Source organism: Coptis chinensis, chromosome 2 (assembly GCF_015680905.1).
Source record: "Coptis chinensis isolate HL-2020 chromosome 2, ASM1568090v1, whole genome shotgun sequence".
Classification (NCBI taxonomy): Eukaryota; Viridiplantae; Streptophyta; class Magnoliopsida; order Ranunculales; family Ranunculaceae; genus Coptis; species Coptis chinensis.
Window position 1 is genome coordinate 89122151 of NC_141457.1, and position 26255 is coordinate 89148405.

General features: G+C 38.3%; 5 protein-coding genes and 1 pseudogene across 5 annotated transcripts; 3 read left to right on the forward strand and 3 right to left on the reverse strand.

Moving 5' to 3' along the window:
- Positions 1-1175: 1175 nt before the first annotated feature.
- Positions 1176-1817, reverse strand: LOC147518723 (indole-3-pyruvate monooxygenase YUCCA2 pseudogene; annotated as a pseudogene).
- Positions 1818-2891: 1074 nt separating this feature from the next.
- Positions 2892-4706, forward strand: LOC147518724 (uncharacterized). Its single transcript, XM_086590488.1, has 3 exons — positions 2892-2967; positions 3378-3868; positions 3962-4706. Exon 2 carries the CDS (start codon positions 3380-3382, stop codon positions 3857-3859), a length of 480 nt encoding a protein of 159 aa, XP_086446614.1. The 5' UTR covers positions 2892-2967; positions 3378-3379; the 3' UTR covers positions 3860-3868; positions 3962-4706.
- A 7730-nt stretch (positions 4707-12436) lies between these two features.
- DOT4 (Pentatricopeptide repeat (PPR) superfamily protein) lies at positions 12437-22778 on the forward strand. Its single transcript, XM_086590485.1, has 2 exons — positions 12437-15347; positions 18957-22778. The coding sequence occupies exon 1, from the start codon at positions 12614-12616 to the stop codon at positions 15224-15226; it is 2613 nt and encodes an 870-aa protein (XP_086446611.1). The 5' UTR covers positions 12437-12613; the 3' UTR covers positions 15227-15347; positions 18957-22778.
- Positions 15840-16298, reverse strand: LOC147518726 (G-type lectin S-receptor-like serine/threonine-protein kinase SD2-5). Its single transcript, XM_086593993.1, has one exon. The coding sequence runs from the start codon at positions 16296-16298 to the stop codon at positions 15840-15842; it is 459 nt and encodes a 152-aa protein (XP_086450119.1).
- Positions 17118-17720, forward strand: LOC147518727 (uncharacterized). The gene has a single exon (XM_086593994.1). It carries the CDS (start codon positions 17118-17120, stop codon positions 17718-17720), a length of 603 nt encoding a protein of 200 aa, XP_086450120.1.
- Positions 20009-22645, reverse strand: LOC147518728 (G-type lectin S-receptor-like serine/threonine-protein kinase SD2-5). The gene has a single exon (XM_086590486.1). It carries the CDS (start codon positions 22643-22645, stop codon positions 20150-20152), a length of 2496 nt encoding a protein of 831 aa, XP_086446612.1. The 3' UTR covers positions 20009-20149.
- Positions 22779-26255: the final 3477 nt, after the last annotated feature.

Below are 26255 nucleotides of genomic sequence, written 5' to 3' on the forward strand. Positions count from 1 at the left end.
AACAGCTTCTTCCTCTGTAGGACAAGTAGCCTCTTCTTCTTTGCTAGAGCTTCCATTGTCAATCTCACCTCAGAAGATGCAGTTGCAACAAACAGAAAAAGAGAAGAAGTAGAATTTTCAAAAAAGGAATTATAACTAACCTCAATAGATTTAGGACAACAGAAACCCTCCAAAGATAAATAACCTTCCACCTGACGTGAAGCAGCCCCGAATGGCCTTGGACAAGGAACCCATGCCCATGGAGGAAACACAGGATAAATTACTTTCCATTTCTCACAGAGTGCTCTTGCACTGATGTTAAAGTCATTTGGCGAGAGTGTACCATCCCAACTAGAAGAGAAACCCATGTTTATTTGATATGTAATAACTTGAGCTAACTTAAAACAAGAAAAAAAATATATCAGTATATAATAGTCATCATCACTTACAGATTATTGCCTGGTCAAAAGCTTATGAAAACGACAAATAAATGTTAAAAATCATTAATTTAGAGAAAACTTACTTAATGAAAGAAGTCGATCGTTTTTGTAATTTTTAAGGAAAAAAATATTTGGACCATTTCTCGATTTGTGTGTGTCATCCTTGCCCGGGCAAGGATGACACACACATGTGTAAGTAATGAGAGTATTGAATGAGAGATCAAGTGTAGCATTTGAAAGTATTGAATGAGAGATCAAGAAACTTTCTTGGTGCAATACCAGGGCTAGGGTGCGTCATGGGTTCCCAACGACTTTAGGACAGGTCTTGGACATAGCTCAGTTGGAGCCTGACTACTTGGATCTGTTGGGGTAGCGAGGTTTCCTAAGACAAAGTTCTAGCGTTTCACACTATGCATATTGGCTTGGTCTTTGTGCCATCAATATATTGCTTGTCTGAACTCCTTATATAGGTGGAAAACTATATTTCCACTATAAACTTAAAGGGAACACTGGAAATTCTTCTCCAGAGACTGAGTATAGAAACTAGTCTTGGTCACATCCGTGACACCGTAGCTCAAATGACTGAAAAATTCATTGCTTTGAGTTTAACAGACTCTAGATTGCCTAAAGTATTCAAATTGCCCTAGCTGACTCTTGAAGCCTTTTTTTTCTTACCTTATAATTTCTCAAGGAATCATCATAGAACCATGTGATTGAGGAGTAATCAATTGAGCTTCCCTTTATAGCGCTGGAGGTTCATATCTCCATACACCTGCTTCCACATCCCACAACCAAAACATTCTTTCCAGAAAACTCTTCACCGTTTTTATACGAACTCGTATGTAGAACTGGACCTTCAAAGTCATTCATTCCTTCAATCACTGAAACCACAGCCTCTAAGTTCTCTCCAGTTGCTACAACTAACCACCGACTAAGGTAACTAATCTCCTCCAATCCCACAGTTTTCACTCTCCATGATCCAAGAGTGTGATCATAGGCAGCACTTTCTACTGTTTGGTTGAACTGTGGCTCTAAACCGAATTTACTCACATAATAAGCATCTAAATAGTCCACAAAGTGCTCTTTAGTTGGGTAAGTAGGGAACTTCGCCGGGAATGGCATGAAGGGTAGCTCATATAATTTTTTCGGAAGGTGAAGATGTAGTCGATCATAAGCCTTGCTCTTCCACAATGAAGCTATACAGTTAGCCCTCTCTACAATCACACTAGGAACTCCTCTTTCTTTAAGGCAGGCAGCTACAGCAAGACCTGATGGGCTAGCACCAACAATGATTGGACCTTGCACCAAAACACACCTTCCATTTTTCTTCATGGTCTCATCAAAAGGATCATGAACTCTTTTGCTTTCCACTTCTCTCAAGTAGTCCACAAATAGCATGAGAAGAACAGGTGTCAACTAACTACTTAACTAACTGTCTAGTTGGCCGTGGGTGCTATTATAAAAGGAGAGAATCCCTATGAGTAGCCCGCTTAAGGCCGGACTCATTCCTTTCTACCGTTTCAAGGACAGAGCCAAAGTTCAAGAGAAACTTCAACCGTAAGCTAAGCGAGATGGTTTCGATTGAGATGGTTTTATCAACTTGGAAATAAATGTATAGATATTTGGATGAAGGAAGAGTTGGAGGAGAGTTGCTTTGCGAACAGAAGGATCAAAGAATGAAGTTAAACTATAGAAAGGGAAGGGTAGTGTGATATGATATAATACCTAGCAAAAAAATGATGTGATAAATATAAATTCGTTAAGTATATATATATATATATATATATAGACACTTCAACTATATTATATAAATGGTATTAACCAATGGTTACCTCCCATATATTAAACCAACCAATAAAATAACGTCACTATATCTGTCATTATCCATATTAGCCAATTTGTTTAGCATATTAATAATCCTATCTCCAGCCATTATCCTACATATATATTTGTGATTTTACGACTTTTGTTGTAAGAACTACGCTAGGTTGCAGTACGACTCCGAGTATACTTTTAGTGCCATTACCGACATCTATCACTCATTTAGTCAAGTCAATTAACAGAATAAATAGAAGACCTAGCAATATGACTTGGACTGCATTTAATTTGCATAAGCTGAAGACTTGAGGCTACTTTTGTTAGAGATTATTTTACATTCTATAAAGTTCTCCATTTTAGTAATAATACGCTTAGAGAAATACTAGCGATGCTACCCCTTAGAGGGGGTAGCATGGTGATACCCCCAAACATGTGATTTAGGGCCCCGTTTGAAAATTAAAAAATGAGTTGCTTTACATCTTGTTGCTAAACTTTCATAGTGCTCATCTTTCATACCTAGTATTTTCCTTTAGGGCTTGATGTTATAAGAGAAGATACTTTTACCATTTTATGATTAGTGTCTCTGTACATTCTGTTACTCACCTTTCATATTGCTTATGTTCTTGAGTCTTAACTAATGAGTAATGACCTTGATCACATGCAGCTTTTACGAGTACTTGCTTAAGGTCTGGATACAGGGAAACAAAACTGAAGCGGTAAAGCATTATAGGTGAGAAGCTTTTTCTTTGGTTATCAAATTTACTGAATGTACAATCAAGGTGGTTTTTTTGGGTGGTTTCCCCTATGCTTGACGAGGGACAGAAATTGTATTGTGGGTTGAATATTTTATAGGGTGTTATGTACATATGGTTGTTGGAAGGATGTCATTATTGATTTCCAGGTTATGACAGGTTTAAGTATATGAAATGTTGACTAAACAAAGAAAACTCTGCCCAAAATTCGATAGAATTTGGATAGTGTAACTTCATTTCTATTTCTTCATATATACTTGGAGTTATCATAGCAAGCTTATAAGTATATTAGTTTTAATTTGGGATGATCTCTTTTTTCTAGTGGTTTTCTTTGTACATTGTTTATTTAAATATGGTTTACTAATACTTATTTTATTTTTCTTTGTAGCGATGGGTCCTCGATCAAAGAATGTGAAGAATGTAGCGAAAACTATATTCAAGGGTGTTAAGAAATTGTTTGGTGGCGGTTCCTCTAGCGGTGATGCAGTTGGAAGAAAAAGACATAGGGCAGACGACTTAACGGCATCAGCGCGTAGAGGGGACCATTTGGAAAAAGAGGTTCCTGAGGTTGATTCGTTTAGTGAAGATAGTGTAGATAGTGTAGATAGTGATACTAATGTAGGTTTAGACAAAGGGAAGAATATAGTAGAAGAGGAGAGTGAGGAGAGTGAGGAGGAGGATGAGCAGGATGATGATGTTGAAGAATATGTGGTAGAAGACGTACCACCAGTGGAAGAAGCACCTCCGGTATTGGATTTCGTAAGAAAATCCAATGATGATTTGGAGTTTCAAAGAGGTGTGTATGGGGGAGGCCCGTATAAGTCAGAGTTGTTGTATGACTATGCGGTGCATGTCGCTCGCGATGTTTAGGAGAGAAGGGTAATATTTTGTTTTTCTTGTGTACTTTGATTTTCTTTTACAAAATCTTTTGTTTCTGTTCATATATATCTAATGCGTGCTCGGTTGTTTCAGGAGGATCGCGGAGCGTTGAAGTGTGTTTCACACTTAGCGAAGTTATCCCAATAGAATTTCAAAAATGAATATGAAAGGTCTCCGAGATTTGCCGTGCAGTTGAGAAGGACTAGGTTGTTTGATCTCGTGGAAGGTTATCACGAGCATATGGATCCACCATTGATCATTGATCTCTGCGTTTGTGGAGAGATGGCATCCGGAGACCAACACCTTCCATATGCCAGTTGGGGAGATGAATGTGATTTTGGACGATGTTGTCCAAATCTGTGGAGTCACAGTTAGAGGAAGAGCGGTGCAAGGGGACAGTGAGCTGAACTTACAACAATCGATAAATCTCTTACATCTTGGTCTGGGGCTCCCTATTGATTTGATTAGGGCGGAGATGGAAGCTAGCGGGTTCACTTCAAAGTAAGGCTAGAATTCATCCGGAAGCATTTTGCGAACAAGGTTCATGATAGCCCTATATGTGACTATTTCTTTGCTGAATGTGGTAGAAGGCCTCGAAGTTTCCAATGATGTTCAACGGATTGTTAGAGCTTTTATTCTGTTTTTCTTTGGATGTGTCGCTTTTTCTTGACAAGTCCGGGACTGGAGTGCCTATATGTTATCCGAGGTCGTTGTTGAAATTCAGTGAGATAGAAGAGTATGCATGGGGTGCAAAGAATTTTGGCGTTTTATATATAGAGGTCTCGGGCTGCCACATGCGCGAGGTGAAAGGGGTTACAGGGCTATATGACTCTTCTACGTAAAACTTGAGTATTTTAGAGTTTATTTTTTTAATGTTAATTTTATTACTCTATCAATATGTTAACTATTTGTGTATATCTAGGCATGGATCTATGAGTATTTTCCACTATTCATGACAGTCCCAAACTTCAACTATATCTCGCCTCAGCCGCGTGCTCATAGACACATCCCGCCGCTCCCACACTATTACGACACAATAACGATGCATTGCAGTTTTATCGGCGATAATTGATGATTTGAATGAGTTCAATGTAAGTATTAAATTCAATGACAATTTGGTATTTAAGTTTGTTTATATTTATTTTTAGTAATTGATCATTAGAGTTGTTAATGACACATTTGATTTTGTTTCAGGTTGTTTGGCATCCCTACAAAAATATCGAGATACAAACCCGATCGATGACATTGCATTTTTGAGGGATTGCTATGTTTTTTCAACATTGTCGAGCTTTACTGCCGCCGCAAGGGTGGCGTCGGTTAGGTCACGCGTGCAACTTGTACCTAAAGATCCTCCAATGCCAAATTTGAGAACAAGAACCGTGGCGGGACGCGGGTATGAGGTGAGCTGGACCAATATTGGGCCACTTTATCGAGTCGTGGCGTAATCACGTGATCCAACTCTCGCAAATCGAGGACCTATTTCGCCTTATCCATGGGAGTGTCATCAAAACTACATGACTTGGTATGCGAGGAATTCTCATGTAGTTTTGGTGAACCCCGAGCTTCTTCCTATTCATCCCTCCCCGGAGACACCTAACCTACCTTCACCGATTGTAAGTATTGTGATTTTTAATTGAGTTTTCTCTAACTGTGATTTTTGCATTCGATTGGTAACTTATCTTGATTTTTCTTTTTTTGACGAACAACGCCATCGATGAAACCGATTCGTTTGCTAGAGAGAGGTCCTGCAATTGGTGGGAATGATATGCCGGAGGAAGCAAGGTCCTCCTCTTCGAACAGCGCATAACTTGACTAGGTGCAAGTACATTGGTGGCTTATAGTTGATTTGTTTCAGGTTTTAGGGTTTGTAACTTTGTAATTTAGTTTGATGGATGTAATTTGTTTCAGTTTAGGGTTTGTAATTTTGTTAACTTCGAATGAATTGATGGATATGATGTTTGCATGAATGTTGGATGTTTGAATGGATGAATGATGTTTAATGTTTGAATGGAATTTAATGAATATGTATGGATGAATTTGATGAATGAGAGTGTTTGATATCTGATGTTTGAATGGAAAAGTGGAATTTGATGAATATGAATGGATGAATTTGATGAATGAGAGTGTTTGATATTTGATATTTGAATGGAAAAGTGGAATTTGATGAATATGAAAGTGTCGTAAAAACAAAACGAATTTTGAAAAAAAAAATGTCCAAACGACCCAGCCGCATCGTTTGGCATAAAGGCCAAACGACCTCAGCAGATCGTTTTTCCTTTATACCAAACGACCACGGTAGATCGTTCTCTTTTAATCTCAAACGACCCACCCACATCGTTTGGTCTAAAGGCCAAACGACATGGTCACATCGTTTGGTTTGAAGCCCAACCCAAACGACATGACCACATCGTTTGGTCTAAAGGACAAACGACTTGTTCATGTCGTTTTTCTTTAATCCCAAACGATGTGGCTAGGTCGTTTGGGATTAAAGCCAAACGACTTGACCGTGTAGTTTCGGTCATTATTGACAACATACGAACATTATTTCAAATCACTCGATTGCCGTCCGAATCAACTAATCGATCACTCGATTGCTATCCGAATCAACTTAGTCGATCATTCGATTTCAAAATCACTCGATTGACGTCCGAATCAACTTAGTCGATCGCTCTATTTCCAAATCACTCGATTGCCGTCCGAATCAACTTAATCGATCACCCGATTTCCAAATCAAATCAAATAAAAGCCCTAACATTATTTCCAAATAACATAAAAATCAAATCAAATTACACTTGTTCCAAATTACATCAAAATATCAAATTACATCAATATATCACTTAGTCGATCGCTCGATTTCAAAATCACTCGATTGCCGTCCGAATCAACTTAGTCGATTACTCGATTTCCAAATCAAATCAAATAAAAGCCCTAATATTGATAACATAAAAATCAAATCAAATTACACTTGTTCCAAATTACATCAAAATACAAATTACATCAAAATATCATATCGACAACATACAAACAACTTAGTCGATAACATGTACTGTTGGGTCTTCAAGGAACTCATTTTCCCATATTAAATTGGGAATGTTCAATGCCATAAATTGCAATTGCCTTGCTGTCAAGGCCAAATTCCAACTGTCAGCAATATCATATCGAGCTCTAAGCCATTGGCGCATTACTGGAGGAACCGAACAATCTTCAATAAGTTCAACATTGACAAAATGATTTCCACCAACATGTGCGCTACCCAACACTTGGGTCACTCTCTCAGGATTTGCTTGGGTTCTCAGCGGCATGAGAAGGAAGCACTGACGAGCTCCTAAATGCATAAGGACAACATTAAATCTTGAAGCAAATAAGTATCCAGCAAAAGGCATGCTCATCCACTTATTTAAGGGTGCATAACCTTCTTCATGTAAGATTTCCTTCATCGAATAAAAAACCTCACTTTGATTGTACAAAGTACAATAAAGGGGGAGGTTGTTAGTAAGCTCTTCATACAACTCCCTTCTCATCTGTGGCCATTCTTCTTGACTTCTTCCTAATGCAATGCAGAAAGCTCTATAACCACAGTTGTCATCGCCAACAGGGTCATGGACTCTAACAATGTATTTATGCATTTCTTCAGGAATATCCAACCCGTAATCCTTAGGACCCCTCGTCTTTCCAAAGTCTAAGCCATCTCTCACATTTCGTGGTATGACTGTTTTTGGAGAAGGCTTATTTCGTGGTGTGGTTGTTTTTGGTGTTTTGGGAGAAGATTTATTTCTTGGGTGGTTGTTTTTGGTGTTTTTGGAGAAGGCTTATTTGTTGGTGTGGTGTGGATGTTTTGGGTTGGTAGTTTTGGAGAAGACTTCTTTCTTGGTGTAGTGTGGGTGTTTTGGGTGGGCGTAGTGTTTGGTTGTGACGAGACCCACTCTTCATGGTCACGTTGAGAATGTTCAAAATGAGATGGATCTCGCTTTGAAGAGTTATCATCTCCAGTTTGAAGCTTTCTGCTGCAGCTACCTTTCGGCCGACCTTTGGTTTTTGCTTCCTCACAAGGCGGTACTAGCCATGTACTTTCTGGTACGGCAATCTCCATAAGCTTCCTAATCATAACCCTCGCTTCTTCGAAACCATTGCAAACCTATTCATGAACAAGTCCATCGGTCTGCAACATCGGGACCAACACCCACTGACACATTGGGAGAAGCAGACAATGTTTTCCAAAAGGGGTCGATAGTAGACAAAGGGATGGACCGCTCTTGCTCTTCAAACTCAATTAATTCATGAGCACATGGCAGTCCATGGCTCGTACGCAAATAACACCAACACCTTATCTCTCCATCTTTAACACGCTTTACGCGGGTATCTATTTCTTCAAATAACAAGTCTAAACACTTGCGTGAGACAAGGCCTCTGAGTTCACGAAACAAAGGAATCCAGTGGTGGTGCTGAGTTACAATCATACTTCTCTCGAAGGTAGCTCTAATCTCGGACATCTGGATCTCTAGAATCGGGTGGATTAAGCTAAACATACTCAAAAAATCATGACAGTTTGCATTTCCTAGTACACGCTTCACCTGAGCATGAGACCCTTCAACTCTATTGGTCGTTGTACTCCCAAAGTGAATGTGTTGGTCAGTCCAACAACATATGAATCGATCCCTGTGAGGAAACCAAGTCTCTCGCAAATAACAAACAAAATTGGAGTACTCAACCCTGTAATATTTTTCCAAAGCATCCCATCTACGCTGGAAAATAACCTCTGTCTTCGATTTGACTACAGTGTTCCACGAGAACTGGGCCTTCTCTACAAGTTCTGTAGTTGGAAAAATATCGTAACATTTTGAAAGGACGCACGTAGCGATATGTCATCTACATAGATGCTTGTGTGCGTTAGGGAAAACTCTGTCAGCGGCACTCATCAGGGCTAAGTCCCTGTCAGACACGATCACAGATGGGCTTATGTCACCAAGCAAACCACTAAAATGATGCAGGGCCCACACATAGTCGACTGTTGTTTCAGACTGAAGCAGCACCTGACACACGGTGAAAGATTTCCACGTTGAAGTCACCCCTACAAACTGTACGAAAGGCCACCGATACCTGTTAGTTTTGTAGGTAGCGTCTAACATGAAAACTGTTGGAAAAGTCTGAGCCAACTTAACACCTTCTGGATGGGCCCATAACAATCCCGTTATCTCCTCGGTATTCTCATCCTGTCTCAACTCCTCAAAATAATGTTCTTTTGCTAACAACTCACGCAATCTCTGCAATTGTGTGAGACCGTTCATATCCAATTTCCTCACCTTCTGCCTTGCAGTGTAGCCTTGGGATATACTAGAGATGTTATCATGATACCTATTCTTGATGGAATCCAATATTTGTTTAGGTTTTATTCCACACTTACTCATCTCGACAAATACTTTCGAACTCGAACGGTTAGTCGAGTAGCAAATGCATGTCCTTCAAGGGTCTTCGCCAATGGATGGTTGTGAACACCATTAAGAACGACAATTTTCCAACTATCGACAGTGCCGCGTTGGAAAACACCTTTTAACTTAAATAGACATCCCGATTTCTTGGTTCCCGACCTTCTCTTATTAGCCCTCTCTTCGCCTTCCTTCTTGTGTGACCGATACACACCCAAGCACTCGCAAGCCAAATTCAATCTTGCTACTCGGTTTCCTTTGGCACATTCCGACTTTTCAATGACCACAACAACATTAACTTGTCTTCCTCTAACGGTTGCCCAACCGATTGCCTCGCTACGTGTATGAAAGACCTAAACACATAAAAACAACAACTATTATTAATACACTAATAAAATTATATTTAGAAATTTTTTTTAAAAAAATGAAATCAATGCCTACTCAATCATACCTCTTCCGTAGTAAAAATTTCTGTTGTATCACTTAAAATCGGTTGACAATCCACATCATTCGAGTTTGCAGAGGATCGGTTCCCGGATAGTGGCAAAGAATTCTACATATAGAAGAATAAAACAAGAGTCTCAAACAATTTGCATTTAGTTTCAAAGTTACAAAAAAAAAAAAAACTTTTAATTAAATTTAGTCCAAACGACCCAGCCATGCAGTTTCATAGAGGGTCCAAACGACCCGGCCATGTAGTTCTATAGTGTCCCCAAACGACCCAGCCATGTAGTCCTATAGTGTAATCAAACGACCCGGACATGTCGTTCTGTAGTGTTCTCAAACTACACCGCCATGTCGCTCTGTAGTGTTCTCAAACTACACGACCATGTCGTTTGATAGTGTTCCCAAACGACCCAGCCATGTCGTTTGGGCTCGGGTTTTGCATTCATTCATTTTGCATCCATTCATTCATTCATTCAATCAATCAAGTGTTTTGTATTTATTTTAATCAAGTGTTACCTCATTATTTAGGTTTGCACTTTGTCGTCGACGATTTCTCGGCATTTCATTTGCTCGACTTGTCGCATCTTCAAATTCTTCACCTTGACCTTCAACATTTTGTTCCACTTCTTCACTTTCAACATATCTTCTATTTTCTCCTTCTCTAATTTGTTGTTCTTCTCTAATTTGTTGTTGTACCTCAAACATTACCTCAAATACTTCTTCTTCATCTTCATGTTCCATTTAGAGAAACTTGAGTATGTAGAGAAACTTGAGTATTCTATGTAAACCCTAAACTCTAAACTGAGTGAATGAGTATTCTATATATATTTGAAATTTTGATATATTTCAAATAATTGAGTGAAATATATTTGTAAACCCCCTAAACTAGTTTATTATTTACAATTGAATAAAAAAAAATGGAAAATAACAAGTTTAGATATAAAACAAATTATTATTTTAGATTTGGATAATTGAGTGAAATATGTTTGAAATTATTTTTTTTTTTTATGTTTGCATTTAAAATTTGTAAACCCTAAACCCTAAACCCAAACCCCAAACCCCCAAACTAGTTTATGATTCAAAATTTGAAAAAGAAAATAATAAATAATAAGTTTATAAATAAAACAAATTATTATTTTGAATAATTAAGTAAAATATGTTAGCACGAAATTTGTAAACAACTCTAAACCCTAAACCCTAAATCTCAACCTAGTTTATGATTCACAATTTTAAAAATAAAATATAAAATAACAAGTTTAGATATAAAACAAATTATTATTTCAAATAATTAAGTGAAATATGTTGGTACGAAATTTCTAAACCCTGAACTCTGAACTCTAAACCCCAAACTAGTTTATGATTCATAATTGAAAAAATAATAATAATAACAAGTTTAGATATAAAACAAATTATTATTTTAGATTTTATAGCATGTTTGATTACATGTTTTAACTTGGTTATAAAGATACTATGTCACGAAATTTCTAAACCCTGAACTCTGAACTCCAAACCCCAAACTAGTTTATGATTAACAATTGAAAAAATAATAATAATAACAAGTTTAGATATAAAACAAATTATTATTTTAGATTTTAGCATGTTTGATTACATGTTTTAACTTGGTTATAAAGATACTATGTCATAACAGATAAAGAGTGCAGAGTGCATGTAGTTTTATTGATGTAATTGTGTTGTTTCTAACCCAATTTTTTAAATCGGATTTCAATTTTTCTAATTCAATTGAAATCGTTTGAGTGCGTTTATCGTTTGAGGCGTGTCCACGTCGTTTGAGTGCGTGTCCACGTCGTTTGAGTGTATACTCAAATTACATGTCCAAGTCGTTTGAGTGTATACTCAAAAACTACATAGACAAGTCGTTTGAGTGTTACTCACACTAACACACAAACTACGCGGCCATATCGTTCGCGGCCATATCATTTGAGTGTACACTCAAACTATGCGGCCATGTCGTTTGAGCGTACACTCAAACTACGCGGCCATGTCGTTTGAGTGTATACTCAAACTACATGGACCCGTCGTTTGAGTGTTACTCACACTAACAACACTCAAACTACGCGCGCCATGTAGTTTGAGTATACACTCAAACGCGACATGGCCGGCGTAAGTTTGAGTGTAAACTCAAACGACATGGCCGCGTAGTTTCATTGTTAGTGTGAGTAACACTGAAACGACTTGTCCATATCGTTTGAGTATACACTCAAACGACTTGGCCATGTAGTTTGAGTGTAACTCAAACTCAAACTAACACTCAAACGACATGGTCATGTCGTTTCTGTTTACACTCAAACGACATGGAAACGACTTGTCCAAGTCGTTTGAGTGTAAACAGAAACGACCCGGAAGGTTCGTTTTGGCGATACCGGTTGAATTGGTTGCTGGGCTTGGGCTTTGATGGCAAACTTATAATATGGCAAATTTGTAAAAAAAAATTTTTTTTTAGGAGTTGCCCAATCCAATTTGATGAGTGCCCAATGGAATCACCTTTTTGTTTCCCCTCTCATCCTAGCTATTTTAATACTCACTTGTTAAGAAGTTTCATAACTTCGTATGATTCTGTTTCTCCCAAGCTGAGTTGTATGATTAGGACTGAAAACGTATATGTTGTTGAAGATTCATATGAATTGCGATTTTAAATGTGAATACAATTCTAATGCTCATGATTTGCATATAACGAGTGAAAGTTTACCATCATCTAAAGTTCTAAACACCGTTTCACATAAAGGGTCTTCAATAATCGCCGTTATATCTGACAAATAAAACAACATAGATTTTCACGATATTTTCCAATTCCATGACACATTCCTCTGTCTAAAAACTAAAAAACTGACTTCCTCTCTCTCATAACCAACATGCAATGATGCAACTCAATCTTCTTACAACTCCACCCTTTAAATTCCAAACACTCAAATCTCCCAAACCTCAAAATGCATTCTTCTACTTCAAACCCACTTCCACACTCACTTTACCATCAACTTCCACTAAAGCTACTACTTCCACACTACTTGAAAAAGCAAACACCATTCATCCCAAAACTGGCCCCAACAAAGAAATATGCAGATTATGTGAACTGGGCAATCTTCAAAAAGCAGTCTTTACACTTTCCAACACCTGCACTTCAGAAATTGAGGTGAGTACTTACTGTTCACTTTTACAGCTTTGTGCTGAACAGAAATCTTTACAACATGGTAAGAAAGTGCATTCTGTTATAAATTCTTCTTGTAATGTTGTTGTTTTGGATAGTGTTTTGGGTTCAAAGCTAGTGTTTATGTACTTAAATTGTGGTGATTTAAGAGAAGGAAGACGGGTTTTCAATAGAATTAAGAAAGAAAAGGTATTTCTTTGGAATTTTATCATTAGTGAGTATGCTAAGATTGGGGATTATAAAGAAAGTGTGCTTTTGTTTAGAGAAATGAGAAAGTTGGGTGTTGAAGGAAACTATTATACATTTTCTTGTGTTTTGAAGTGTTTTGGTGGTTTAGGAAGTTTTGTTGAAGGGGAAGAAACTCATGGTTATGTATTGAGACTAGGGTATGGTTGTAGTAATAGAGTAGGGAATGCATTGATTGCTTTTTACTCAAAGTGTAAAAAGATGGAAAAGGCGAGGAGAGTCTTTGATGAGTTGAGTGATAGAGATGTTATTTCGTGGAATTCGATCATAAGTGGGTATTCGTTGAATGGTCTTTCAGAGAAGGCGCTTCAGATTTTTAGTATGATGAGGTTTTCGGGGTTTGAGGTGGATGTAGTTACTATGGTTGGTGTTTTACCTGCTTGTGCAGAGAGGGGTAGTCTTTTATTAGGCAAAGCACTTCATGGGCATGTAATAAAAGCTGAAAGTTTTGATGGGGAGATTATAGTTAACAATACTTTAGTTGATATGTATACAAAACGTGGTGATTTAAATTCAGCTATGCGGGTTTTTGGGAAGATAGATAATAGAAGTGTCGTGTCATGGACTTCAATGCTTGCAGGATACGCTCGACTAGGGGAATATGATAGGGCGATTGAGCTCTTCTGGGAGATGCAAGCTGAAGGAATTAAACCTGATATGTTTGCAATTACAAGTGCCCTTCATGCTTGTGCATGTAATGGGTCACTAGAAAACGGGAAAAATATTCACGATTACATCACGAAAAATGGCTTGCAGTTGAGCTTGTTTGTTGCTAATTCCCTTATGGACATGTATGCAAAATGTGGGAACATGGAAGATGCTCGATTAATTTTTGATCAGATGCGTGTCAGGGATGCCATATCGTGGAATACCATAATCGGAGGTTACTCAAAGAATTCCTCTTCTAATGAAGCTTTTTGTATTTTCTTGGAAATGCAAAAAGAGTTTAAACCCAATGGTGTAACCATGGCATGTATCCTTCCTGCATGTGCAAGCCTATCAGCTCTAGATAGAGGTAGAGAAATTCATGGATACATATTAAGAAATGGACTTCCCTTAGACAGTTATGTATATAATGCTCTCGTCGACATGTATGCAAAGTGCGGAGCACTATTGCTTGCACGACTCCTCTTCGATATGATGCCTGCAAAGGACTTGGTTTCATGGACAGTGATGATTGCCGGATATGGTATGCATGGTTGTGGGAAAGATGCTATCACTATTTTCGATCAGATGCGAAGTACAGGCCTTCAACCGGATGGGGTTTCCTTTGTTGCTATACTATATGCTTGCAGTCACTCTGGATTGCTAGTTGAAGGATGGAGATTCTATAATATTATGTGCAATGATTGTAAAATGCAGCCGAAGCTGGAGCACTATGCTTGTATGGTTGATCTTCTTGCTCGGGCTGGGCGTTTGGCCAAGGCCTACAAGTTCATTGAAGCAATGCCAATTAAGCCAGACTCTACTATTTGGGGGGCATTGCTATGTGGGTGCAGAACCCACCGAGATGTAAACCTTGCGGAGAAAGTTGCCGAAAAGGTCTTTGAGCTAGAACCAGATAATACAGGATACTACATACTTCTAGCCAATATATATGCCGAGGCAGAGAAGTGGGCGGAGGTGAAGAAATTAAGGGAGAGAATTGGTCGCCGCGGCCTCAGAAAGAAGCCAGGTTGCAGCTGGATAGAAGTAAGGAGCAAATTTCACGTGTTTGTTGCAAGTGACAGATCACACCAACAAGCTAAAAAGATGGAATCGTTGTTGGCGAGGGTGAGAATGAGAATGAAAGACGAAGGGTGTCTTCCCGACAACAGGTATGCTTTGATTATTGCAGGCGACACAGAGAAGGAAGAGGTGCTTTGTGGGCACAGTGAAAAACTTGCCATGGCTTATGGAATCTTGAACTTGCCTTACGGAAAGACTGTAAGGGTCACCAAGAATCTCAGAGTTTGTGGTGATTGTCATGAGATGGCCAAATTTATGTCCAAGATGTTTGCAAAGGAGATTGTTTTAAGGGATTCAAATCGTTTTCATCATTTCAACGATGGTAGATGCTCTTGCAGAGGTTACTGGTGAAAGAAATGAGTGACGATACACTGATGTTCGCTATTGCAAAAAATTTATACTCCATTGTCCTGGGTTGGTTCTCCAAGAACTGATTTGTCTTCCAGTTTAAGGTTCTGCAACAACCATGGAGGTATCTTTTCTCAAACTCTTCGACCATGGTTACGATATTGAACTGATAACATGGAATATCAAACTCCTCTTGAACACACTTTTATTGATTTAGTATGCTCAAGTAGACATCTCTCTCTCCCCTCTAAACTTATGGTTATTTTGTAGTCTAGAATTGTGTAGTATTGGTTGGTGTTTGAAACTTGATATGCCTTCCATTTTGAAGCTGTTTTGTGAAAGAGATTAAAGTTTGTATTCACTATCATTCTTTTCTGTATTAAACTTCTTGTTTCTCATGAATTTGTTTGTAAATAAAGCCCATATTTTTTTTCAATAGAAAAGCATCTTACTTTTCTTGGCTGTCCTGTTAGTATATAATTTCCTTTTGCATCTAAGTTTTAATATTGTTATGAAAAATATTTGAAATCCGAGTATACAATCGTAGAGCATGCCATGATAAAAAAAAATGTTGAGAACATTACATGCCATGCGAAAATGTCTTTGGACGGTTTCTTCATCTAGGACCTGATAGCACTGATGGTAATAATGGAGTTGAATCAAGTAATCCTCTCATCATTTTTGAGGATGGCACAATAAATGAGAAATTATAGTTCAAGACGGGTTCTATGTTCATTACACCTTCTAAGACCTCCACGACTGCTGACATAGAAGGCCTTCTAGAATGTTCACATTGTAAGCACCACACAGAAACCTTCATCATCTCTATTACTTCTTCTCTGTGTAACTGCAAATCATCACAATTGTTGTCGATCATAGTGTGAAGTTGATTCTCCTTGGCGTTCTCTTCCAATAAGCGAAGCAGATGTATACATTCCCCTGTTTGAGTGAAGTCTGCATTTTTTCGTCCACACAAAACTTCTATCACCACAATCCCAAAGTTAAACACATCTACTTTTTCTGTGATCACTAAGCTTAGCCATTCAGGAGCCAAGTATCCAAGGGTTCCGCTCATTGTTGTCATAATTTTGCTTTGATCTCTGTCTATCAGCTCAGATAGCTCAAAATCGAACACATTAGCATTAAAATTGTTGTCTAAGAGAAGACTTTGTAGCTTAATATCTAAGGTGTAGGAATACTAGATATATTTCCATCAAAATAATGCGGGAGGAACACAATTACAAAAACATTGCATATGTGCTTTGTTGTGCTTTGTTAAAGCCAGACAGCAAGTGCTATATCAATGAAACAACTGGTCCCAGAACTTCTTGGGTGATCAGACAGAAGCTAATGAGTTTTCAAGGAAATAAGATATATCAGATATGAGGACAGTATGCAGAAGGAGTCTAAGAGATCCGGGAAGGCAGTGCTATCGTTGGAGAAAGAAAGGGAACCAAGAAAGGCGGGCGTGACCGAAAAAGAAAGCGGTGAGTACCGCGGATACCCGTCAAGGGCTGAGAGAAGACGAGAGGTGATTCGAAGGGAAAACAGAGAAAGGAAGTCATACCGCGAGATTGAAGTGATGCCGCTGAATAGACCCCTGAGCGAAATATTACCGTTGATTAAGAACCTGCCGGGATATGAAGGTCCGCGGAACACCCCAGGAGAGCTACCTGATAAACTTTTCTGCGCCTATCATCAGATACGCAATCATGAGACCGACGACTGTTATGCATTAAAGTGGATGGTTCAACGATTGGTGGAAAAGGGGAGGATGAGAGAGTTTGTAAGGGGAGTCCAGAATGAGGAGCTTGTGCCGCGTTAGGATCGTAGTCTGGGAACTATTAATGTGATTTTCAGTGGAGAGGTACTAAGTCATAATGCTCATAGAAACATGGTGAGAAGAACCGCGAGCATTCAGCAGATCAATGATGGGACAGACAAGCCGGGAGCACGAGTAGGGGTAGCGGAGGACAGAGATAGGATCGTCTTTAGCAGTGCAGACTTACAGGCTGTGGATTCTCCCCATGAGGACGTGTTGGTCATCACAGTAGCAATGGGCAACTACATAGTGAAGAGGATGTTGATAGATTGTGGTAGTGCAATGGACTTGTTGTTTAAAGGAGCTTTGGAAGAAATGGGGATTGATCATAGGCAGTTGAGGTCTCCACGGACTAATTTATACGGGTTCAATGGGAGCATGACGGAGCCTATGGGAGAACTCTTGCTGCCTGTAACCACAGGTCCAGTGACTGTGTTTGTGCGGTTTATGGTGGTAGATTCTTCTTCTCAGTACAATGCCATTTTAGGGAGGTGGTGGATTCATGAGATGAAGGTCGTCCCGTCAGCCTACTATCAAGTGATACGGTTTCCCACTCCAACGGGTATGTATGAAGTTCGCGGAGATCAAGTGACGGCCAAGAACAGTCACAGGGGTACAGTGAAACGGTTGATCTGCGGACCGGAAGAAGAGAACTCGAATCCGAGAAAGAGGTAGGCATAGCAATTACAGTGCGCCTCAGTGGAGGAGAAGGTGGAGGCAACTACAGGTCCGAAGACACTGGACGAGATTGAAATAGTGAATATTGGAGGGGAGGATGAGAGGTTTACCGCTGTAGGATCCAACTTGCTGGAGGAATGGAAAAGTAAGTTAATACAATTCTTGTCAGAAAACAAAGACGTGTTTGCGTGGTCAATTGAGGAGGTTACGGGGTGGGTTAGACCCAGAGTTCGCGTGTCATCGGTTCCACATGAAAGAGGATGCTAAACCGGTGAGGCAAAGGATGCGGAGCATTAGACCAAAGTATGCGGAGGGCATTCGCGAGGAGATTGCGCGATTGAAAGGAGCCGGAATAATACGAGAAGTGGAGTTCACAGATTGGTTATCTAATGTAGTCGCAGTACCAAAAAAGAACGGTAAAGTGCGTATGTGCGTCGATTTTACAGATGTGAATTTAGAGTGCCCGAAAGATAGCTATCCCATGCCGCGGGTGGATGAATTGGTGGACAGGGCAGCAGGATTCAAAATATTTTCGTTCATGGATGCATCTATGGGGTACAATCAGGTCGCAATGTATGGACCGGATCAAGAGAAAACAGCATTTGTTGTAGAAGGCGGCACATATTGCTATAACAGGATGCCATTCAGATTGAAAAGTGCAGGAGCTACTTTTCAGCGGTTGGAGGAGAAAATGTTCGAGAGCAAGATTCGGAAGGGGATAGAAATATACATAGATGATATGGTGGAAAAAAGCATGTCTGAGGTGAAACACTTAGAGGGATTAAGGAAAATGTTCGGAATACTACGGAAGTACAATTTGAAGTTGAATCCAGAGAAATGCACATTTGGAGTGACCACGGAGAAGTTTTTATGCTACATTGTTACTCATCGGAGAATAGAGGCTAATCCATAACAGATAAGAGCGTTGGTGGAGATGCCGTCACCGCAGAATGTCACAGAGGTGCAGCGGCTTGCTGGAAGGGTCGCGGCATTGAATAGATTTTTTTCGTACTTGAGCAATGCTTTGCATTGAAACTTACTTTAATTGGATATCAGACAATAGTAGGGTGGACTCAGTTTTTATGAATTCTTAGAGCTACTGTGTACTCCTAACTGATCGTAACACGATCAGCAGACACCTTTTACCAACTATGATCATCGTTGTTCCTGTTCTATACTGCTGCTTGTAATAACACAGATTAGATTAAGTCACTAACCTTGGATATTTCCCAGCTTTTGTAAGTTGATAGTGTTTTTTTGTCGTAAATGCTTTCGGGAGAACGCAGAAGATAGATTGATGAATTCGTATGACTTGCTTGGTCTCAAATTGCTGGTACAAGCTCTTGACTTCATTCCTGGTACAAGCTCTCTACGTTCTTTAATTTTTTACTGAGTTTGCTTCAAATTATTCTAAGTTTGATAGATTAATCTTGCTGTTATTGCAATAGTTAAGTTCCTAATTGAGTCTCAGATTTTGGACTTGTAAACTCTAATTTCAACCGTAATCTCAGGGTTTTCTGTGTATCACATCAAGGTTTTGTATTCAGGTTGACATTGCATGTATTAGGGGAATAGGGGATGTTACATTGCTTTCTTAAGTTGGCCTTGCCTTTGTAGAGTGGAATTGCTTGTAGTCTTGTAGATCTAGAGCAGAAGATCACCTGCATCAGGGGACTTCAGACTTGTAGTAAATGGTTCAAATTAAGTGAATCCTAGCCCTGAAGATACTCAAGTATTTCAGTTATTCCAATAAAAGAAAAAAAAGTATTGCAGTTACAGAGTTATCGAAAAAAACAGATACAGTTCGTGTAGCCGTTGTTGTACACTACATTTCCTACATAAGAGTATGGTGTTGGAGTAGCCTTTGTTTGTAGGGTTAACGAGTATTCCCCCCTAGATGAACCAATTAGAATTCCCCCCGGGGGAATTAGGGACTCCCCCAATACACAAAAAAAACACGGTCAACCCAAGTTGACTTTTTTTTTGGTGTATACTTGGGGGAGACCCTAATTTCCCCATCTAATAGGGGGAAATCCTAATTGGCTCATCTGGGGTAATACTAGTTAAACCCTTGTTCGTATTTGTAATCATTTCCTACACCAGCTGCTTCAAGTTCAGCACTGATGTTTTCGTCAACTTGGCCTGATTTACATACCATAGAAAATGAAAATCAGTAACCTGCATTGTTTACTACAATACCCAAAAAAGTTACCAACTCCATTTGCTTGAAAATTAAACCTCTGATCTATCTGCATTTTATTGTCTTGAACCAAATACAGAATGTCTATCAATCAAAATATCAGTGTGAGAAGTTATGATATATAGGAGCCAATATAATGCCTGCACATGTCATGAAAAAAGAAAAGAAGTGGAAATTAAGTTACATCATGTACATGGGAAAGTGTCTAGCTATTAATGGGGGTTACTCATCTAGGAGCTGATAGAACGCATGGAGATAACAAAGTTGACGGAACCGGTCCCCATGATGTCTTTGACGGTGATAGAGGAGATGACAAGTAATCAATTTTGTTCGTTCTGATGTCCAGTACACCCTCCAAGATCTTCACCACAACTGACATGGAAGGCCTTTCAGAATAATCTCTTTGTAAGCACCATTCCGCGACCTTCAACATATCTACAACTTCTTCTCTGTGTAACTGCAAATCAACACACTTTTCGTTAATCATATCATGAAGTCTATCCTCCTTTGCCTTCCTTTCCAATAAATTAAGCAGCTGTCCACATCTCTCTGCCTCAGGTTGAGTGAAATCCAAATTTGGCCGTCCACACAAAATTTCCAGCACTACAATCCCAAAGCTAAAAACATCTACTTTCTCTGTGATCACCGAGCTTAGCCATTCAGGAGCCAAATATCCAAACGTTCCTCTCATTGTCGTCATAAATTTGCTTTCATCTCTGTTCATCAGCCTCGACAGTCCAAAATCTGAAACCTTAGCATTGAACTTGTTGTCTAAGAGAATGTTTTGTGGTTTAATATCTAAGTGGACTATTCTTTGTTTGCACTCTTCATGGAGATAACTCAGTCCCTTAGCTATGTCAAGAACAATTTTCTTTCTTGTTTTCCAATCAAGACCTGCATCTTGCTTTTCGCAAAAGATCCATTTGTCCAGGGATCCGTTGCACATGTACTCGTAAACTAAAAGTCGGTGTGATTTATCCGCGCAAAATCCTATAAGGCTTACCAAGTTGACATGATGAATGCTGCCTATTGTCTCAACTTCTGCTAAAAATGATTTCTTTATATTCCCTATTCCTTCTAGACGCTTCACTGCCACTTTGGTGCTGTTAGACAAAGCTCCTTCATATACAGACCCAAAACCACCTTGTCCAAGTTTTGTGCAAAAGTTTCCAGTTGCAGCTTTCAGGTCTTTGTAAGAGAACCGAGTTGGAATTCCTGGTAGTTGATCTAAGTACCTTTCGTCCTCCCCCAAAACACTCTTCTTCATTGTAATGTATGAGATAAAAACTAGACTAAAAATAGTAACACAGAGGGATGCTATTATGATGAATTTCCATGTTCTTCCAGGAGGAGTTACATCCACTGCAGGGGGAGGAACAAATGCATTTTGCTTGATATTTTGCACCTTAATAAAAGCATACCGTTTGTAATTATCCCCGTGCTTTCGTTGGTCGATCAATGAAAAGATATCGGACTGCATAAAACATTCCCCATGAGAATCATTCTGATGAATCTTAAAGAATGCGGCTTTACAAGAACAATTTGACAGACAAGTCTGCTTGCAACTCTCTATGTCTGTATCTTTGATCCCGCCTGTAAGGCTAAAGTAAGTAATTTCCTTAAGCTCAAGAAGGTCGTGACTGTCATGAGGTTCACAAGACAATGGAGTAATGCGACGGCACCCAAGATTTGGTTGCCTTTCGTCTACTGGGCTAAAATAGCTTGTTCCATTACTGGCTAGATCCGAACAGGAGCATTGACCGGATGAGCAAATACCGTAGCTCCCACAAAAGAGAGGATAACCACAATCACCGTAATACTGGATTGTCAAGAGATCAGCCACCACATTCAGTCTGTCATAAACTTTCAAATGCCCATCAGGACCAAACTTCAGGAATTGGATGGAAGATGATGCCAGTGGGACTGGTAACCTTCTATCTGGTGTGTCCGGTTTGGCATTTAATATGTAGAGTGCTAGGCTTCCATTCAAATATTTCATATAACTGGGTGTTTTGCTCTTTTTCTTTCCAGAAACTATACTTTCAAAGTAAGGCACTGGAGGATTGGATTGAATTGAAGCAACAAGACCACTAGCGTTAACAGAAACAGAATACAAACCTTCAGTCCAATCCAATGCCGACACACTAGCCCTGAGCATCTGTCCTTCAACCAATTTCTGCCCAAGAACTAGAGCGTCTGTCGGGTGATCAGAAGACTGCCAGATAGTACTGTTTCTTCGATCATAGAGTGCGAGGTTTCCCACCTCAGTCAGTTTCACCCCAACAACGGACCTTCCTGAAGTGCTTGTAGACCAAGCATATCTTCCGTCGACATTTCTCAAGACTAAATCTCCTTCTCGAGTGAATTCCAAGGTTGAATTCTCCCTAACTGGATTGTTCCTGTCGGAAGACCATATTACTTGTGGGGCTTTTGAATCACGACCTTGAGAGTACATAAAGACAGCAAGTAAGAAATAAGTGCAATTTCCATTACAGTAGAATCCGAAGCCCAAACGTGGAGCGTTAGAGCCTGTGGGTTGTGAATGGATTAACCTCACCATAGACCCATCTATAAACTTCAAAGAAGGACCAATGGCGAGGTTATTGGTCCATGAATTCGGATTTTCAGCAATTGGTTGAAAGAAGTATTCGGCTTGATTGGTTGAGCAGGACATGCAGATCAGAAGCATAACAACTTGAAGGAAAACCAAATGCATACCCATCAAAAATTACGCAGAAATGAAGGACGATGGTAAATAAATTATCAGTTAGTTGTCTAAGTAAGTACAACATCAATAAAAGATCATGTACCATTGGTAAAACTTCATGGGAACAGGTAGACAACTTAAGAGTGGTGACTGAGTTTTCAAGGGAATAAGTCTTTAATAAGAATGGTAAAATTAGACAACTTATAAGCTGGACATCAGATTCCTAAGATATAGATTATTCCTAAGCAGGAGTTTCACAGTTTTGCCATCATTATCCAAAGGACTAAATTTGTTTCTTTATCAATCTTTTCTCTATACTAAAATTCCACATTAAAAAAGTATACTACATTAGAAAACACGATACTGTATACGACATTAGAAAAATATGAATATAGTATAGTATAATACATAGAGATATTTCCAAGTTGCACTATACAGTACAGTATACGCTAAAAATGATGTTCAATCATACAATCATACGTGTTAACACATCCTATTTTGCAATTTGCATTAGGACAAACCCCATGAATCAAATCAATACATAAAAATTACCCAAAACATGGTCTAATTTTGCATATTATTTCAGATCATAACTGTTTTAGCACCTGCAACTTAACCGCGCTTAATAGTCCCCGGAAGCTCCAAAGGTCGATTTCCCATGACATGAGCAATACTAGAAAAATTCCTTGTCCTATTCAGTAGGATATTGATTCACGCTAATCCCATTTTTGTGTTTTAAAGGAAGGAGTCGAGGTTTGGAGGTCAGTTTGTATTTTTTAGAAGTGTCACTTAACTAAATCCAACGGAAGAGAAAAACCTCGGGCACTTTTCAGTGCCGGCCAACAAACTGTATCATTGCCTTTTGTAATCTATCCTTAATCGGCATTTCAGCTTATTCTTCGGATTCAAGCGTCAAACTAGTGTGAAACCCTCCAAAAAAAATTCTTATGCCTTATTGGTTCGGTAATCAGTATAGAGTTTGTCACTTTGTTTCATGTACACGACAATAAGTTGCGGCTCAGGATTTCCATCTTAAGATATTATTGCCAATACTTTTCTAGCTAGTGTACAAGTGGGCGATCGATCTAAGCTACTGACTACCTTGTTAGCAATTCGCCGAATTATTGAATCGAATTTTTGAAAGACAATACGTATAATATTTCTGAATGTTTCAAAAAGATTTGGAATAATTTGTAATTTTTTGCTTTGAAATGAATAATTCGGTTTTTGGCAAAACTTTTAAAAATTCGGCTAAAAAAAATGAAAATTCAGTTGCGCTTTTGTTATTTTTTATGTATTTTATATCCTAACTCTTAGTTTAAGTACCTCACTCTTATATTTTTAGTAATAAATTAATCCAAAAGTTTTATTTTAATATTTTTTGGGAAATATTTAAATTGTCATGTCATTGTGTGTGTATTTTGAAGTTTGAAATGTAATTTCAATCCAAAAACAAATAAATGAAAGTACATATGTAAACCGTTCAATTGGTTTCAATATTTTCGTAGCTAAATTATTTGGATATGTTTGTTATGTTGTAAAGAATGACAACTATTATTAATATTTATTAACATAATATCACGAATTTTTGACTTCTGAATTTTTACAACAAAACGTTTAAAACACATATTAATTAAATATTGCATAATTGCTGTATTTCGAATTTGTGACCGAATATTTGACCGTACCATTTTTTTTAGTCGCCGAATAATTCTTGAATTATTCCCGTACCAAATTTTTGCCGTATCCCAAATTACTAACAGGACTAACTACTAAATGATTTAGTAATTTAGTACTTTTAGAGTTTTGCCACCATCTTGAGATTCTCAGTAGATATCTACTAGTAATTAGTCTCTCTAATTCAAATATTCTATATGAACAAACAATTTTGAACAAACAATTGTGAACAAACTGACGTGGCAGTGCAATGGGAGTTGACAGTGCAATATTAATATTGCAGTGATATTTGATAGGACAACATGACTATTATTCTTAACAAACTGCTATGGCAGTGCAACATGTTGCAGTGAGATATGATAGTGCAACACCCATGCTGCAGAGATAAATAGTGGAATTTGATAGTGCAAAATTCATGTTGCAGAATTAGATTAGATAGTGCAACACTCATGTTGCAAAGGTAAATAGTGAGATTCGATAGTGTGCAATGAGATTTGATAGTACAACACCTATATTGCAGAAGTAAATAGTGCGATTTTACAGTACGATAGGACAATATGACTATTATTCTTAACAAACTACTATGGCAGTGCAACATGCTGCAGTGAGATATGATAGTGCAACACCCATGTTGCATAGATAGTGGGATTTGATAGTGTAAAATTCATATTGCAGAGTTAGATTAGATAGTGCAACACTCATGTTGCAAAGATAAACAGTGTGATTCGATAGTGTACAATAAAATTTGATAGTGCAACACCTATATTACAAAAGTAAATAGTGCGATTTTACAGTACAACATCTGAACTGTCTTAAAAATACACATCATATAAAACGGCGGAAACACGGAAATTTGTGTCTGCCTGAAAAACTTTATTGTTTCTACACTCTCATTTAGGCTAGATGCACTATCTTATTGTTTTCTTGTTTCTTTGTTCACTCACTTTTGTTACGTGACTGCATCACATTCAATTCACACATACTTTTAGCACCATCTAGTTGTTATAACATATATGTAGGTACTTCAATTCTGATTGTGGTGAGTTTCTTCAATTTTATAATATATTTGTAGTTACTTCAATTCTGATTGTGGTTTCTTCAATTCGGATTCGGAGAGAGAGGAGAGAGCGAGAAAAAAAATAGGTGTAGGTACTCTTTTTCTTGTTATTTTGTTTCCAGATTCACCATTGATTATGAGAGATTAGAGAAAACCAAAGACACTATACCTACAGAAACAACTCATAAGACTATATCATTAGCATTAAGTGGAAAGGGATTAACTAATAGAATTAAGACATATCAAATTGTAATTCAACTAAAGGACGAACTTCAAATTATGATTGTATTCAATTCAACTCCGCGCAAACACTTCTTATTCTTTCTATTGGTGGACACTCATTCTTGGTGGACACTCACTCTGTCACCTTCTTTCTGAAACATTCCAAATTGTTCTTATTTATTTCTATTAATATTTTTAATAAGAGAACCAAAAAGGATGCCTGTTGGGCGATAAGCGATACTTATATTCCAAGAAATTAATTTGGATTTCTTGTTGCCTCAAGCTGAAAATCAAACAGAACCCCAAACAAAACAAATTCATTCCCAGTCTCCTTCCTACTGGGGATTTGAATCCCTCTCCAGAGTGTAAGACTCACCACTACATTGTCAGGCAAACACGAAAAGTAAAAATATTTTTTTATCACGTTTCTTAAAGGTGAAAAAAAAATCGTGTAGCGAAGGAACGAATATGGAAAAATGCAATTTAATATGACGAAGCAACTTCACATATATATTTGATTAAGTGTGGTCAAAACACATTTATAATATTTCGAAATTTCTGAAATTCCGATAAATCCAAAAATCAGAATTCTGGTCTTATTCGGCTATATTTCGAGTACATTTCAAAATTTATATGTTTTTTGACTCTTGATCCGAAATTCCGAATTTC